Here is a 15,994-nt window from a genome sequence, read left to right as displayed (position 1 = left end):
AGGATGGGAAATATTCTCAGAAGGAATCTAGTTGTAGTCTTGCAAATAGTGACGCTATAAGATGCCCAGTCTTTGCAAAATCGTACATTGTTTTTGGATGTGAGGGTGTCAGACTTAACACTTTTTAACATCTTTTAACAGTCTTCTAGTGTCTTGTATGCATGGATAAACGAGACAAACTGTCTATCAGCTCACAGATAAGCAGCCTGTTTGCCATCAGAGATTCAGAGAACTGGTCCAGACAGTACAGCTCAGAACACACATACAACCTAATTAGACTCTCTGGTACCAAAAATTCAATTCAAATGCCAAATCTGATCCACAGCAGATGGTCAAAACTGACACAAACGGCCCTGCTGCTCTGTAACTCTGGTCATGCTTTTGGGATCTTAGGCCGACATAAAATGTCTAACTGTTGGGTTTAGAAATCATAGAAGAGCAAACATACACACACACACACACACACACACACACACACACACACACACACAGACACCCACACCAAAAGTCTTACTGAAACACATATATCAACAATGAATCAACATTAATAAATATTTAGTTTGATTTTTTAATTTAATAAACTAGGGACAAAATTGTACCTAGGGATGGTCGATATAACGATATTAGATGGTGAAGGATTAGAACGTGCTGATGATCTCCCAAAGCAGAGAGATCGTAGTATCGTCTGTAGGACACATTCCATCATTGCTGTTCAACTCTGCCCAGATGCATCAGGTTGTTTTTTTTTACTCATCCAAAACACACTATTGTCTAGATACCACAGGCAGAGTAGAGGGACATCATGGCTGAAAAAATGAAAACGAAACTACCGTGTCCTAACAGCATACGAGTTCAGACTATCGCGTTGCATCGGCACCCTCTGTCCACACTTATTCATAGAATTTGTGGAACAAGCTGTAAAATATGTGCCTAAAAATAAACAACCGAGGACTCCTAATGTTTTTAAGAAATGAGCGCCGTCACTTCACAGAGGCCGCCTTCTGCCCAAACCTACCACACACACACACACGCACATCAGATGAAACACAACAATCCTTTTCAACCACATAAAGAGACAGCATCCTAAGCAGTCTGCTGAGAGGGAATCAGCAAGGAGTTCAGCCACACAACAGCCAGCAGAGGCAACAGGTAGCTTTAGGTAGATTTTTGTGTCCACTGGCACAAGTTGGCAAATTTGCAGAAACTGATTCAAATCTGTTCAGAAAAAGTTCTTTGGCCTAAATGCTCTGTTAATTTTTTTCTTTTAGGACTATATTTTTACATCGGGAAATGCTTTGGTTGCACTGTTCAGTAACTTGCAAAATAATTAAAAAGTAATGTAAAAAAAATGTGACTAAATCGTGATCATGATGTTACTGTAAAATAATCGTGATATTATATTTTTGCCATATCGCCCAAAACTAGTTGCACCTTAAACCATTTCCTTCTTTCTCTCCTTTTCCAATTCAATTCAATTCAATTTTATTTATAGTGCCAAATCATAACAAACGTTATCTCAGGAGACTTTACAGAGTAGCTTTCCCTCCTTCTCTTTCCCTAACATAGTTTACAGTATATGCACTTCCTTTGTAGATTCCCCGTTGTTGTAAATGTTTGCTCTGGGGATCAAATGGGAAAAAAAACAATCATATTTGATTTTGATAACTTGGACAATCACTATAAGGCCCTAATTGCTGAGGTGTGCTCTACTCTGTTCTCCGGGGACAGTAAAGATTTACTTGACATCCGTCTCTTGTACCTGTTTCCCTTCTCTCTCTGTGGATTCGTTCTGAATTCTGCTCCTTCCCCTCCTTCTTCACCACATTCAAAATGCAATGTCGGATCAGTCATGAAGTGTAAATATGTGTTGTACAGCTGAGCTATATCACCTCTCACCTTTTGGAATTTTGATGTTGTCTCAAGCTTAGTTTTGTGTCTTTCTTCACACTTTATTGATTCATGTTCATGAATACAAATATTTAATGACAAAGAGATGTGAAATATCTCCCTTTTTGAGATCCAGTGTCGTCCTCTTCACACCCACTAAATTGAAGATCTCACAAAAAAAAATTCACAAAAGTGAACCATTCTGAGCACTGTCAAAGATAGCATTTTTAATTATCAAAGTACATGACGCATGTCAAAACGCTCCAGAGCTGTGCAATATTTTAATAAGAATATTTAAACACGAGCAGATTAAACTAAATCAAGATTAAGTCAACCACCACTTTAGTCATAGCTTCCTCCTGCATTAACACTGAACGATGCCATATGATTTAAATATTTAGATGCGGAATTATCAAATACAGACGTAATTATACTTGGCAACACTGTGTGTCCTATCATTTGACATGTATACTTGAAGATTAGAGCTGTAAGAAATACAAAATTCTGCCTAGTTGCTGAATTCATATACTGTGGATATAGTTTAGATACAGTTTGTCACTGTATAAGCTGTTTACAGTTAATCTAGATTGTCAATGTATGCTGGGAAAACCTTACAATATATATAATATTGATGTTCGTGTAGAGGATGCCATCCTCCGCATGCTGCACCGAGTCCACTCCCATCTGGATAAGGGAAGCGGCACAGCGAGGATTCTCTTCTTGGACTTCACACGAGGGTTAGGAATCCAGTGCCTTTAATACCATCCAGCCCCCTATACTTCAGGATAAACTGAACAGGACGTGAGTGGACCCCTATCTGGTGGACTGGGTCAGAGACTACCTCACTGACAGGCCACAGAACATCAGGCTGAAGGACACCACGTCTGAAGCTGTGGTCAGCAGCACTGGAGCCCCTCAGGGCACAGTGCTGGTCCCTCTTCTCTTCACCCTGTACACCTGTGTCACATACAGAAGTACGCTGATGACGCAGCCATCGTGGGATGTATCAGGGGTGACAGAAAGGAAGAGTATCAGAGTCTGGTCGGGTGCCACACTAACCACCTACAGCTCAACACCTCCAAGACGAAGGAGCTGGTCATTGATTTTGGGAGGTGGAGGCCCAATACCTTGGGCTGTGGCTGAAAAATAAACTAGACTGGACAACACACACCAGCCACCTGTACAGGAAGACATAAAGCAGGTTGTACTTTCTGAGGAGAGTGAGGTCCTTCAACATCTGCAGCAAACTGCTGTGGAAACTGGACTCACTGGTGACGGTGGCAGAGAGGAGGACACTGGACAAACTGTTGGACATTATGGACAATGCCAGCCACCCCCTGCACACCGTTATTACCAACCAGAGGAGCCTGTTCAGTGGAAGGCTGCTCCTGCCCAAGTAAAGGACCAACAGGCTCAAGAACTCCTTTGTCCCTCAGGCCATCACACTCTACAACTCCTCACTTAGGGGGAGGAGCAAATAAAAAGGACAGAAGGGAAGGAGTGGGAGCCACTCACTGTGTAATTAACAATCTACTCCCACATACCCGGACTCTTATCCTCTTCTTTTTTTTGTGCAATAACTTTACCCACCACTTAAGTGCAATAATTGAATCGTACTGCTCATTTCTGTCATATACAGTCATACATATTTTATTGTATACATTTTCTGTACATTTAACTTTTCTGATTTCATTTTCCATGAATTTTATTTTACCTGTATTCTTACATCTACTTCCTATATATTTAACTAAGGGTTTATTGTTTACGGTTTATTTTTTTATACTTTCTGAAATATTAAGCTAATTTATCAAGCTAAGAGTTTATTGGTTATCCTAAACTGTATTTTTTATACCTCCCTTGTGTGTTTGTCAGCTGCTGGAGATTCAGTTTCCTTGTGGGAGTCATCCCAAAGGGATCAATAAAGAGAAGTCTAAGTCTAAGTCTATACACTTACTGCCCAGGAAAAACCACAAACACTCATCTTCAAATTTATCTATTATTGGATTTAGGATACTTTTCAATCAGCACTTTATGGTTATACTGTATTATAATATTATCATAGGCCTACACTACTGTTGTTTTGTTGTATTATTGTTCTTTATTGGTATTATCAATGTACTGTTGAAATTGCACAATAAATAATATGCTCTTGTCTTTCAGTTAATTCTTCAGTTGTCCTTTTTTAGTATTCTACATCAACAGCTTAAAAACTAGAGTAACATTTCATTATACAGTATGCCAAAAATGACTACTTTTACAGTAATCTTACTGTAGCATGAAATACAACAACTAAAAGCGTTTCCTTCAGGGATTCCTGACCAGGAACAGCTAACACTGAGCTATTGTAAGATATTTTATAGAGTTTCATCTTAATGGAATGCCCTGAATGAATTAGAGTTCTCTCTAGTAAATAGCTAACTCCGTAATGTGTTCCTGGAGCACCGGTTCATGGACCCTTTTCCCTGTCAGTCGAAAAACACTACAAAAGACTTGTACATTTGAGTTTTTATTTAAGAACCAGCTATTTACAACACAGTTGGTCATGCACCTACACTGATGATTCAACAGGAGTGTTTCATCTTCAGGCTATTGCAGAACGATGTATCAAGGGGGAATTTTATTAATAATCCAGTCTCTGACTTTATACTGATGAACATCAGTGTGTGTATGTGTTAAAAAAGTTTACACGGCCCCATGATTTCATATATACACTCCTATTACTGCGATCACCTCCCATGCTCTCCCAGTGTGTCTGTGTGTCCAGAACGTCATCAAATCATGCCCATATATAGTCCTGTTTTTCAGGATGTGATGATATTGGCCACTATTTCCTGTTATCCACTATTATTGTTGCACACACACTTTTTTCATGATAAAGCCTTACTTTCTTCCACATATCCACCCTTTGAGAGTTTCTTAACCCTCATCAAAGTATTGTCATCAGAATCGTCAGAAAAAGTGTTATCGTCAGAAATCAATTCACCAATCCGAGGCTTATGCAGGTGAAAAACCTCCAGCCTTCATTACTTCATCATATAATCATTATTGATCATTTCATCACTTTATGGAGGAGAAAAGTCCTGTGTAGAACCCATTGGCCTCTGTTTTGACATAATATGGATGATGGCCGACTGCGCTAGGTGAGAGCAGGGGCTACATTGATTTCTTTACATTAACCATTTAGCATGTGTGTTAAAAATAAACTAGTGATAAAACATTTGTAAGTATGGTGAACAAACCCAAGTTGACTCTTATTAAATGTCAAGTGATCAAATCCATATAGTTGTGACTTGTAATACTGCAAAATGTAGAATAATAACTGTGAATGATAAATGCAAAATCAGAATAAGTCAGACTGACTAGTTGATAATAAGTATAAATCAAAATATGCTGGTCTTTGATTGAATCCCAAATTCTCATCATAATGGCTTACTCAAGCCTGGGAAATGGCTTGGAAGAATCCATTCACTTAACACTGTCTGTGCAGAAAGAGATTCACCTGAGCAGGTTTGTTCCAATGTCTGTTGGTACAGTTGTACAACACCTTAGATTTGGCAATGTGTGTGTGTGTGTGTGTGTGTGTGTGTGTGTGTGTGTGTGTGTGTGTGTGTGTGTGTGTGTGTGTGTGTGTGTGTGTGTGTGTGTGTGTGTGTGTGTGTGTGTGTGATGCTAAGGCCTGATCATGTCGACATGGATCGGTCTGTTGTTATGGAAACGGAACCCTTTTCCCTTACAAAAATCTCTCTAGGCAGCACTTTTTCCCTCACAGAAAAACTGCTCTGTGTGAACACAGCTTCAGCCTGCAGTCCTCTCTTCTCTCTGTCTTCTGTGCTGAATTCAGCACGAGGTTTCTCTCTCCCTCATCGCCCACTATCTCTTCTTTGGGTCTGTACCACTGAACAGATGCTCGTAGAAATCCTTGCTCTTGGCTCTTGTTGTTGCTATGAGCCAAAAACCCTCTGCTCTTCAGCTAAAGGTTCACATTTTTTTCTCCACTTTTCTCTGACACTGGTAGCTGAGAACACACTATACTTGCAGTGCTGTCAGAAAAAGCTAAAAAGCAAAACACAGTAAGAAAGTTTCCCTACGGACAAGTGACCTGAATTAATGCTGCTTGATGGCTTTTCCTCCGTGTCTTTTATCGTTGTTTTTTGTTTACAAGGAAGATGTGGATTTGACAGCCGCTGTCTGAAGCTTTTGCTTTCCCCTGTCATTAACTCAGCCATTTCAATTATGATTTATGTCTGACCTATCAAATACAAAACTATTTTTTTCTCTCTTCTACCTTCCTTTAAACGAGTGACCTGGTTTGATCCACCGGGTTTTGTGTCACCAAGCATCAAAAAGTTGCTGCTGCTAGAGGATGGTATTATACTCATAAAAAATAACAATAAACAGGATCATCTGTTGTTAATGGAAGGCGGCTCAGCGTACTGGTTTTATTTTCCACTGATGAAAATGGAGTGAATATTCAAAGTAGCTGCTGATGATGCTGTAAAGATGAGCTAGAATCCCGTGACAAAACAGCAATAAAAGTTTAATGTCTGTCATAAGACAGTATCCTTAAGACAAATGTACCTTGAGAAGTATGGGTTGTTGTAATTTTTCTCGAACCCACAGTGGCCCTGAAGCGGTCAGTTCTTCACATAACTCCTTGTTAAGGTGTATGTTAAGGTTTATTGCTGGTGTTGTGTCCAAACAAACCTACATGTGACTTTACCAGTCCACGATCATATTGGATGATTCTGCTCCTTGCGATCTACGTCCAATATGTACATGTCTTACATGTAAAGATGTCAGACAGTAATCAATCAATCAATCAATTATACTTTATTCATCCCTGAGGGGAAATTATTTTACAAAAGAGGATATGAAGGGGGTACTTCACATGGGGGATGGGAGAGGGGATTGTGTTGCATATATTTATGTAAGTGACCATGGATGCGTGTGTGATATCAGCCTGTATGTCAGTGTCTCAGTCAGTAAAGGTCTATTCATATGGTGAGCGTCACTCCGCTTGCACTGGGATTTGTGAAGTCTCAGTGCACTCCTTGTGTGAATAGAGTCGGCCGGTTCAGGCTAACTTTGCTGCATTGTATCTTTATAGCCTAACTTAAAGTGAAATTCCGGCGTAAAATTATCCTAGGGCTCTTTTTGGCAAATACAAACATCAAATAAGCCACTGAGACAATTTTTTTCGTGCAACAACTATTAACGCAGAAATCCCTGAGAGTCGCTAAAAGCTGAATCTGGCTAACACTGATTAGCTTGGGGCAGCACAGTTATTGCATTAAAATGGCTTCTTTAACCACTAATACTGCTCATGGTAACACCAAACGTTCCAGTAGCGTAATAAGAGTCCCTACACATAAAACAAAGCATCAACGTAGTTAGAAGAGTTTATTAGAAGAGTGTTTTGAAAAACTTACCAACTCGACTGGTAACACTGTAGTTGTGAATAGAAACTATTTTAAAATGTGGGCACTGGACATCAAAAACCTCATAGAACGTAATCCAGGGTTTAGCTGAAACAAAATCAAAGTTCTTGTCAGGCTGGGTAGGGTTGGACTCCCACAGAACCGACTTAGCGAGAAAGAATTGTCTGGCAAAACACAAAAAGGGGATTTTCAAAGCACTGCTGGGTGATAGCCACTTGATTTCACTGAAGCTTTATATTAACAGCATAGAAATGAAGAGTCATAGAGGAGAAAACAGTTGGCCCAAAGCACTGTTCTGTGTCTGTCTCTGTTGTCTGCTGCCATCAACAGGATCCTATTGATGTATCCTCCTCTTGCTCTTGTTTTCCCTTTGAATTTTCTTTATCAGTGTCCGTGAGGATTACAGATGATATGCGTAATCCTTGTAGGCCTTTCAATCCATCTCCCTCTCTGTTTGGGGCCAAATAACCAAGTGAACCACCCACTGGACAAATCCCAGAGGTCCTCTGTGTCTTTGTCAACCTTTCTTTGTCTTTCTTTTCTGATGCTCTCTCATGATGTCTGCCTCCCACTGCCCCTGCCTCCCTCCATCGCACCTGACTTGTGCGCAGCCTGTGTTTGTCTTTTGTTCTCTTCCATTTGATGGCTGCACCACGGACATTTTACAGTAAAAATTAAACACATCTTTCCATCTGGCTTATAAAGTGAATAAACTGTCTGAGCTGTGACTGTGAAGAATTGCAGAGGCAAGTGAGAAGGACAAAACAAAGTTTGTGAGATAGAAACTTATAATGAAACTTTTCAATACTCGTAGTATTATATCCCCCAGATTTCCAAATCTGATTATTTTCTGAGCTTCCAAAGGTTTCTGAGCTCTCACAAAAGAAATCCCAATGGAAAGTTTAAAAAAATCATTGCCACAGATCATTTACCCACAATGCAACTTAACCACCAACAGTCTAATCAGATGTGTTATGCTGGTAGTGGCTGAGGCTGATGGCTTATTTTTGGATAATAAGGTGGTGGCTGTGGATCGTCCACTAATCAGAAGATTCTATCCCTGGCTCCTCTGGTCCACATGTTGAAGTGTCCTTGGGCAAGACACTGAACCCCAAATTGCTTCCAAAGGCTGTAGCATCAGTGTGTGTGTGTGTGTGTGTGTGTGTTTGTGTGCGTGCTAGTGTGTGTGTGTGTGTGTGTGTGTGTGTGTGTGTGTGTGTGTGTGTGTGTGTGTGTGTGTGTGTGTGTGTGTGTGTGTGTGTGTGTGTGTGTGTGTGTGTGTGTGTGTGTGCGCATGTGTGTGAATGGGTTAATGTGGCCTGTGGAGTAAACTGCTTTGAGTCGTTGGAAGACAAGAAGACACTTTATAAATGCAAGTCCACTTAATGTATCCTCGAGTGGTCTACGGGGGTCTTGTAAGCTCACTTCTTTCTTATTCACCTCCCGACACCCCAGATGTTTTAAATTGCTGCCTCAAATAACATCACTTGAGCTCACTCTGGAGCCACAAATGCCTTTATACTACTTTTTTTTCAATTACACAGTAGTACTCCCCAAGACCTGCGAACAGACATTGATGGTAAAATAATCTCTATTAGCTGATGTATCTGGGCAGGTTGTTTAGGTAGACTTCCTCCAAAAAGATGGACTAAAGGGTGAAAGTTATTGTTTGATTCAGAAGAAATTCATGCTTAAGAATTTAAGGGGTATATTTCGTGGCACTCTTCTTGATAGACACATTACATTACCCCTTTCCACCAACATGGAACACCTCATTTTCAACCTAAAATAAATTGGATCGTTACTAAAAAAGTTGGATCCCAGCTGGAAGCACAACATGTCAGGTTTCCCTTGACATGAAGTGCGACCTGTAAAGAGGTGGTAAAAGAAAGAGTGGAAAACAAAACTGTTCACACATGGCCCCGGGTGACCCCAACGACTGTCGTTCAGACTCAATAGAGCACTAACGAAGTCGAAACCAACTGCCCACCAACGACTGTCACTCTAACGACGGGCGTGGGCTTTTGGAGCACAAAGGGTTTCAGTGACATCATCGGCCTTGTGAGAGGTTAAATACCTGGATCTCACACCAGTTAGTTGGACCAGTCCCAGCCTGGTCCGATGCGTACATGAACTGATGAAGCCTCTTGGATGAGAGGTGAAACGTCTTCCTAGACAAACAACCAGTCCAGTTGTTTTTGACTGAAATTGCTTTGCGGATAACGATGACCTGGACGAATGAGAACATTCACAGGCTTAAAACAAAACACTAAAGTCAAGTAGGAACTGTTGGGAAAAAAGAGTGTGCAGTGGTCTTAGTTATAGAAAAGACAACAAGAGCTCACAGGTAATCAGTGTGGTCTAGAAATTTTGCTAAGACTGTTTACTCTGCCCTGTGTTGATGACACCTCCTTGATTACAATGGTTCCAATCAAAACTGGTGGAAATGTGGGCTGATCCAAGCATCCTGAATGGAACTGGTTCTTGAAACAGAGCTAAAGGGGAACAGGGGTGCCAGTAAGCTTGTTAGTTTCCCCTCCCGTTACCTTGCCCAGCTTCACCCAGCTACCGTAATTTCCGGACTATAAGCCGCTACTTTTTTCCCTCGTTCTGGTCCCTGAGGCTTATACAACTGTGCGGCTTTTCTACGGCTTACGGTAACCAGGGGCGCGCACTACCGAGGATGCGCGAGACCGAAGGAGACATCTGGCGCCAGGTAACGAGAGCAAAACAAAGAGTAGGAGAGCTTCAGCGACAGTTTGCGCGAAGGAAGTGTTCATGCAAACACCCTCAACATGGAAAACAAACGGAGAAGTGCATATGATGCTGCTTTTAAGTTAAAGGCAATCGATCTGGCTGTCAAAGAAGGAAATAGAGCTGCTGCACGTACCCTTGACATCAATGAATGATGTCATGAAGGCAGCATGAAGAACTGACTTTTCATATACCGGTAGTAGGCTGGTTATTTTGATAACGTAAACTTTGTATTACTTTACACCGTTGTATTATTTGTACTCTGCACGAATGCTGTTCGCCATGTCAAAGATGTGAAAGTTTGATTGAATGATTGAAAGATTTATTGTTAATAAATGGGACGCTTTGCATTCCCAAACAGTCATCTCTGTCCCGACAATCCCCTCCGTGGTAGCAGGAACCCCTATATACTACGGTAATTACACATCAAAACGCCTGCGGCTTTTAGTCGGGTGCGGCTTTTATGTGGAGCAATCTGTATTTTACCCTAAATTTAGCTGGTTGAGGCTTATAGTCAGGTGCGCTTTATAGTCCGGAAATTACGGTAGTCAAATCAAGATTTGATTTTTTTGTAAGTTTAGTAACTGACAAAGATGATGGCAGAAAACAACTGAACCCAAACTATAAAATTAAAAGCATCCCTTCAGTCATGTCAAAAATGCCACAGCTATATTTTTCAGTGGCTTTGGGAAGAAGACAGTATGTGGGGAAGTTTTAATGTTTTGCCTTTAATATTGAAGTTCAACCTGTTTTTTACCAATAGTAAAATGTGAGTGTCTGTGTGTGGGCATGTGTTTGTGTAGGTTAAATGTTACCTCTTCCCATCTGCTTTAGACGAATGATTCAGACTTTCCTACGCTGTGATTATATCTTAAAAACTGCATCCAAATGTCACACCTGGTTCACTGTCTGCATACTCTTCATTTATATTTTTCTTATTTTCTCTCAGTCTCCCTGCAGTCTCTCTACATGAATAAGTCAGTTGGTCCTGCAGCCCACGGTTGTGAGATTTTGGGCTTCTGAACCTGCTGCATCTCTCCTGGATGTGAGTCAATCCCAAGTAATTACCCACAATCCATCATGTTACTACTGAGTTTAGCAGGGCCAAATTGAGCCCAGTTATTCAAGTCTTTGTGATAATTGGACATCTTTAAATTCCGAGTACTCAGTTGAGGCTCTGACCTGAGTCTGAGATTATTCTTTAATGCATTCAAGCTCTTTAAGGTTCCTCTGACAGCCATTATAACCTAACCTATGCAGTGGTGTATACATAATTTACACACATAGTATAAACACACTCAGATTAAAACTCAAATCTGTGATTTGAATTAAATATTTAATACAGTAATGTCAGCAATCCACAGTTTTGCTCTAATTTCTTTTTGATGTATTTTATACATTTACTTGAATTTTTTAATTTTATACAGTGAAGGCATTACTTCAGCATGGTTTACTCTTGGGCCTTCTGGGGCCTGTTTCACAAAGCAGGTTCAACAAACTCTGAGTCTAACCCTGAACTCTGAGTTGATCTACTCTGAGATAGGAAACTCTGAGTTTTCAGTTCCAGAACAGCAGATTTGTGGAGTTAAGCGCGTGCACCACAAGTATAAAAAGACAGCATCAATGGAGCCCTGATTCAACGAGTCACCATGGCAACGGGGAAGCGAAGGGCTACGCTACAACTGGAATTGGAAATATTAATGCGCTCATACGGTGAGTTTGAGCAGGTTTACACCGCTGCAGCAGCAAAAGAGAGGGAGACGGTGCGGGAGAACATTGCGGCTCGGGTCAGTGCATAAGTTTAAATGTAGTCCTTTGCAATCACAATAATATCACAGGGGAAACTGCTTGAGTGGGAGCCTATTAGTTTATTTCATTTAAGTGCATTCCTACGGGGGAGAAGCGCACTTGGCAGCAGCTTAAGATGAAAAATAAAAACATTGTTCAAATAGGTAAAACATCTGTACAATCTCATGGTGACGCCTCATTTTGAGCATGTTTTACATTGTATAGTAAATATTACCGTAAGTGGCTGTTTTATATGTTGTATAAAAAACTCCCATTTGCAAAAAAACGCAGCGCAAAACACAATATCTGCTGTGATATGAGAGCATTACTGGTTGTTAATGTTGGAAATGTAAGGAGGGATGAGATGGACTGTGACATGAAACGGTGTTGTGCGTATTCAGCCCCTGCCGTGAAATGGACCCCCTCGCATTATACAGTAGGTGATATTCTGGATCAGAAGGCTGTCGTTTCCACCTATAGGAGTAGTTTATATACCGGTAACCCAACTAAAAGCACACAATTTTGAACCTATGAATTGCAAGAAAAGCTGGGATTATATTTAGGAAATGCTTAGTCAAATACATTCAACTTGCTCAAAAGATCCATTTCATTTATTTTGTAATTATGGCTGCAGTATATTAAGGACGTCTATGCGCGGTCTGATAATCATCTCCCGACGAATATTTAATTCTCTTTGCGGTAATGCGTCACCTTCATCCACGGGATCGTTATCAAAAGGACATGCCATGGTAGTGAAATACTCGCCACCTAATATAACTTCTAATGTCGGCCTACTGACTGATGTTTGCAGTGATTTTCTGAAAAAACAGACGGAACTATACTACGCCAAAACTCGCCCGCTGACTGAATGAATGAGGAAATCAAACACCGTGTGTGGCTGAAAGAGGGCGGAGACAGAGAGAAACTCAAGGTTTTCTGAGAAAAACCTGGTCCAGACCAGGTTAGTTTCAGAGAGCATGTTACCATGGTAACTGACCGAGAGGTTAAGTTACCTCTCTCTGTGAAACAGGCTAGAGTTACCCCTCTCTCTCTGGTTTGCGTTACCTCCCTTTGTGAAACGGAAAACTCAGAGTTTCCCTCATTTCAGGGTTAACAGACTCAGAGTTTTCACTAAACCTGCTTTGTGAAACAGGCCCCAGGTTGAATCATGAGGAGTAGGTTGAGTCCTGAGGAGTAGGTTTAGTCATGATTTAGTCATTTCAGCCTAGTGGCCTGTGTGTAACTTAAATGTTCACACCTTCTCACCACACACACACACACACACACAGACACACACACACACACACACATTTGCTGTTAGCTTTAGTTAGTTTATTGTGTGTGTGTGTGTGTGTGTGTGTGTGCGTGCGCATGCATGTGTGACTCATGTACATACTTCATGTACTGTAGATGTAGTCTAACATACACACACACACACACACACACACACACACACACACACACACACACACACACACACACACACACACACACACACACACACACACACACACACACACACACACACACACACACACACACACACACACACACACACACACACACACACACACACACACACACACACACACACACACACAAAGTCTCAACGTGGTCAACATGACTTACATCTTACAGGACTGCATACATACACTAATTCACACAACACCAAGGTGTTCACCTACGCTTGAGTCAATCAAATCCACAGGGAATACGTGAACACACAATAAATGAATAAAAGACAGTTTTCACAATTATATCCACGCAAGACAGGTAAACACATGCTGAGGGTGTCTCCTTTGCTTTGAAATGTCACCTTGAGAGGATGCCCTCTAATGCTGCAATTGCTCATTATTAACTGACTGGACTTAAGTCTAAATCAACTGTATTGGCTTTTGACTCCTTAATAGAAATCTATGGTAAAGTAAAGTTATTCTTAAAAAAAAAAGAAGGTAAAGTTATTCAATGATACATGTCTACAGTCTAAAGATTTTAAATATGAGGAAAAGTGTTCAGAGGTTTCCAGAGTACAAAGGAATTCAGTGAAAAGATACGTTCGAAAAACAGCAAATGTTGATGATAATTTACTTGAAATCACTAAAAAAAGTGATATTGGATCATTTTAATCTAATGAGATATCAACAGGCCACGGCGAAGGTGACTGGACCTCTGATGGAATGCTCACAACTACACCAGCTGAAATTATCTAAAAGCCTTTGTATAGGTTTAAACCTATTTCATCCTTTCAGCACCGATTGATATAGAAAGAGTCACATTTCCATTCGCCCACAGGAGTCGCCATCTTATCAGACTTTGACTCCGCCTCATTTCCTCTTACCAAAGAGGGGCATTTATGTGACGTTGGGGGGAGGTAGATACATCCATCTGGCTGACGTATACCTCCGAGGAGAAGTGAGGACCAGCGGCTAGCTCAAGAGACCACGGCCCTAATTATTCATAAACTTTAACCTCTAGTAAAGTAAAAACTAGCCTGGTACAAAAAATTCGACCCCTCAGTGTTGTCATGGAGATATGACAGGAACATACAGACCAGAATGTACCAGGCCTTAAATAGGTATAATTATGCTGTGAAAATGGCCTGTTTAACATGGGGGTCAATGAGAAACTGCTCTATTATGAAAAGCCCCTAGTGGACACTCGGAGAACTGCAGTTTTTCCACTTTCTGATTGGATCAACCAGGAAATCGCTGTAGTTGAGGCTTGGTCTCAACCCTGAAGCCAGAAAACAATGTTGCCATTGTAGGATTTTGCAAACCACAGATACACTGAATCCCAATTTCTGTGTCTCATTGTCACTCGTTGATGCTCCATGGTTAATATTGTGGATATAAACAAAAAAATTACTTAGATTAGGCATTAAAACTACATGGTTAGATTTATAAAAAAAAATCTGTCTACAGGGTGAAAAGTCCGGTGTTTGTTTGACCCCCCCCACCGGAGTTTGAGGCTTGGTAGACCTGGATTGTTGACCTTATCAACCTGACTTCCTGGAGTCAGCTGAAAGCTAGGAATGTCGCATACAGCCGTAAGGGTGCAAAAAACAATTAATATCATCGTCTCTGTGGTTTGTAGAAACATTCAATGCCAACATTTTTTTTCTGGTGACTAGACTGTTGGTCGTGAAACATATTGATTGAGTTTGGAAACAGGTTCAACTAATCTTAATTTAGCATAAGCTATTGTTCTTCTTACCTTATGATGACATACATGACCAGGAAGTTTCCCACCAGGCCGATGACACAGACAATCATGTAGACGACCACGATGGTGACCTTGACCCCTGTTGGCAGTAAGGCCTCAGTCTCGTTGTAGGTACCGCTGAAGTTATTCTGGAAGAGCGAGTCGTTGTAGAGCTGCAGGTGACCCAGCTCGGCCAGCAGGAAGTCATCTGGGAACTCCATCTTTGACCGCAAGTGAGGGGAGAGAGTTTAACACCCACCTGATGGAAGGAAGAAATGTGGTTACACAATGGAGTCATTATTTTGAAACATGAAGCTTGAGTTCCTTGAGTTCCTGGCCTGAACTAATGCTAATGTGCTCTATATCTATTTTTGTGGTTAACTGGTTGAGGTCATAGAAGGTTCCTCTACATGGTTTAGAGAAACCCACATTTATTGTACGCAGAGATGATACAGGTGTGAAAGTCAAGCTTTTTATGACAACCTCGACCCTGAACCAAGAGTTTAATGTCAAACTGATTCCTGCTTCGCTGAATATAAACACATGTTGCTTTAAGCAGTGTTGGTTGGATAAATTAAGCAGGAAGGACAGATAGAGAAAGATAGGAGGAGGTAGGGAGAAATAAATGGAAAATGAAGGAAAGCAAACAAGAAGGGTGGATGAACAGGCTGAAGGACAGTAATGGAGGAAGAAGCTTGAGACGCAAGGGGATAGTGGAAAATAGGAGGGAAATGGTGAGAAGATGGGGAGAAGGAGAAGAAAGGAAGTTGAGGAATGAACAGTCTTTGGCTCAACACAGACACCAACTGCAGAGAGTACATGAAAAGGAGCCAAACTTTTTACTTTGGCTGTTACAAACTATACTGTAACGTTAATCTTTCCCTTGTGATATAAAAAAACGTAAGGACATACTGTATAAACTGTGA

At 40.9% G+C, this 15,994-nt stretch overlaps 1 protein-coding gene across 1 annotated transcript in view; it reads right to left on the bottom strand.

The window, feature by feature from the left end:
• oprl1 (opiate receptor-like 1) overlaps positions 1 to 15,289 on the bottom strand; it is a gene marked incomplete at both ends in the record, with an annotated part of 104,116 nt that extends 88,827 nt beyond the window's left edge. The window contains 1 exon segment of the mRNA XM_083920878.1: positions 15,081 to 15,289. Coding sequence (XP_083777004.1) covers positions 15,081 to 15,289 — 209 coding nt within the window.
• Between the last annotated feature and the right edge of the window lie 705 nt (positions 15,290 to 15,994).

This window comes from Echiichthys vipera (genome assembly GCF_963691815.1).
Source record: "Echiichthys vipera genome assembly, chromosome: 9".
NCBI classification, from domain to species: domain Eukaryota; kingdom Metazoa; phylum Chordata; class Actinopteri; order Perciformes; family Trachinidae; genus Echiichthys; species Echiichthys vipera.
The sequence above is the reverse complement of the archived record's forward strand: the minus strand, read 5'-3'. Positions and strand labels throughout refer to the sequence as shown.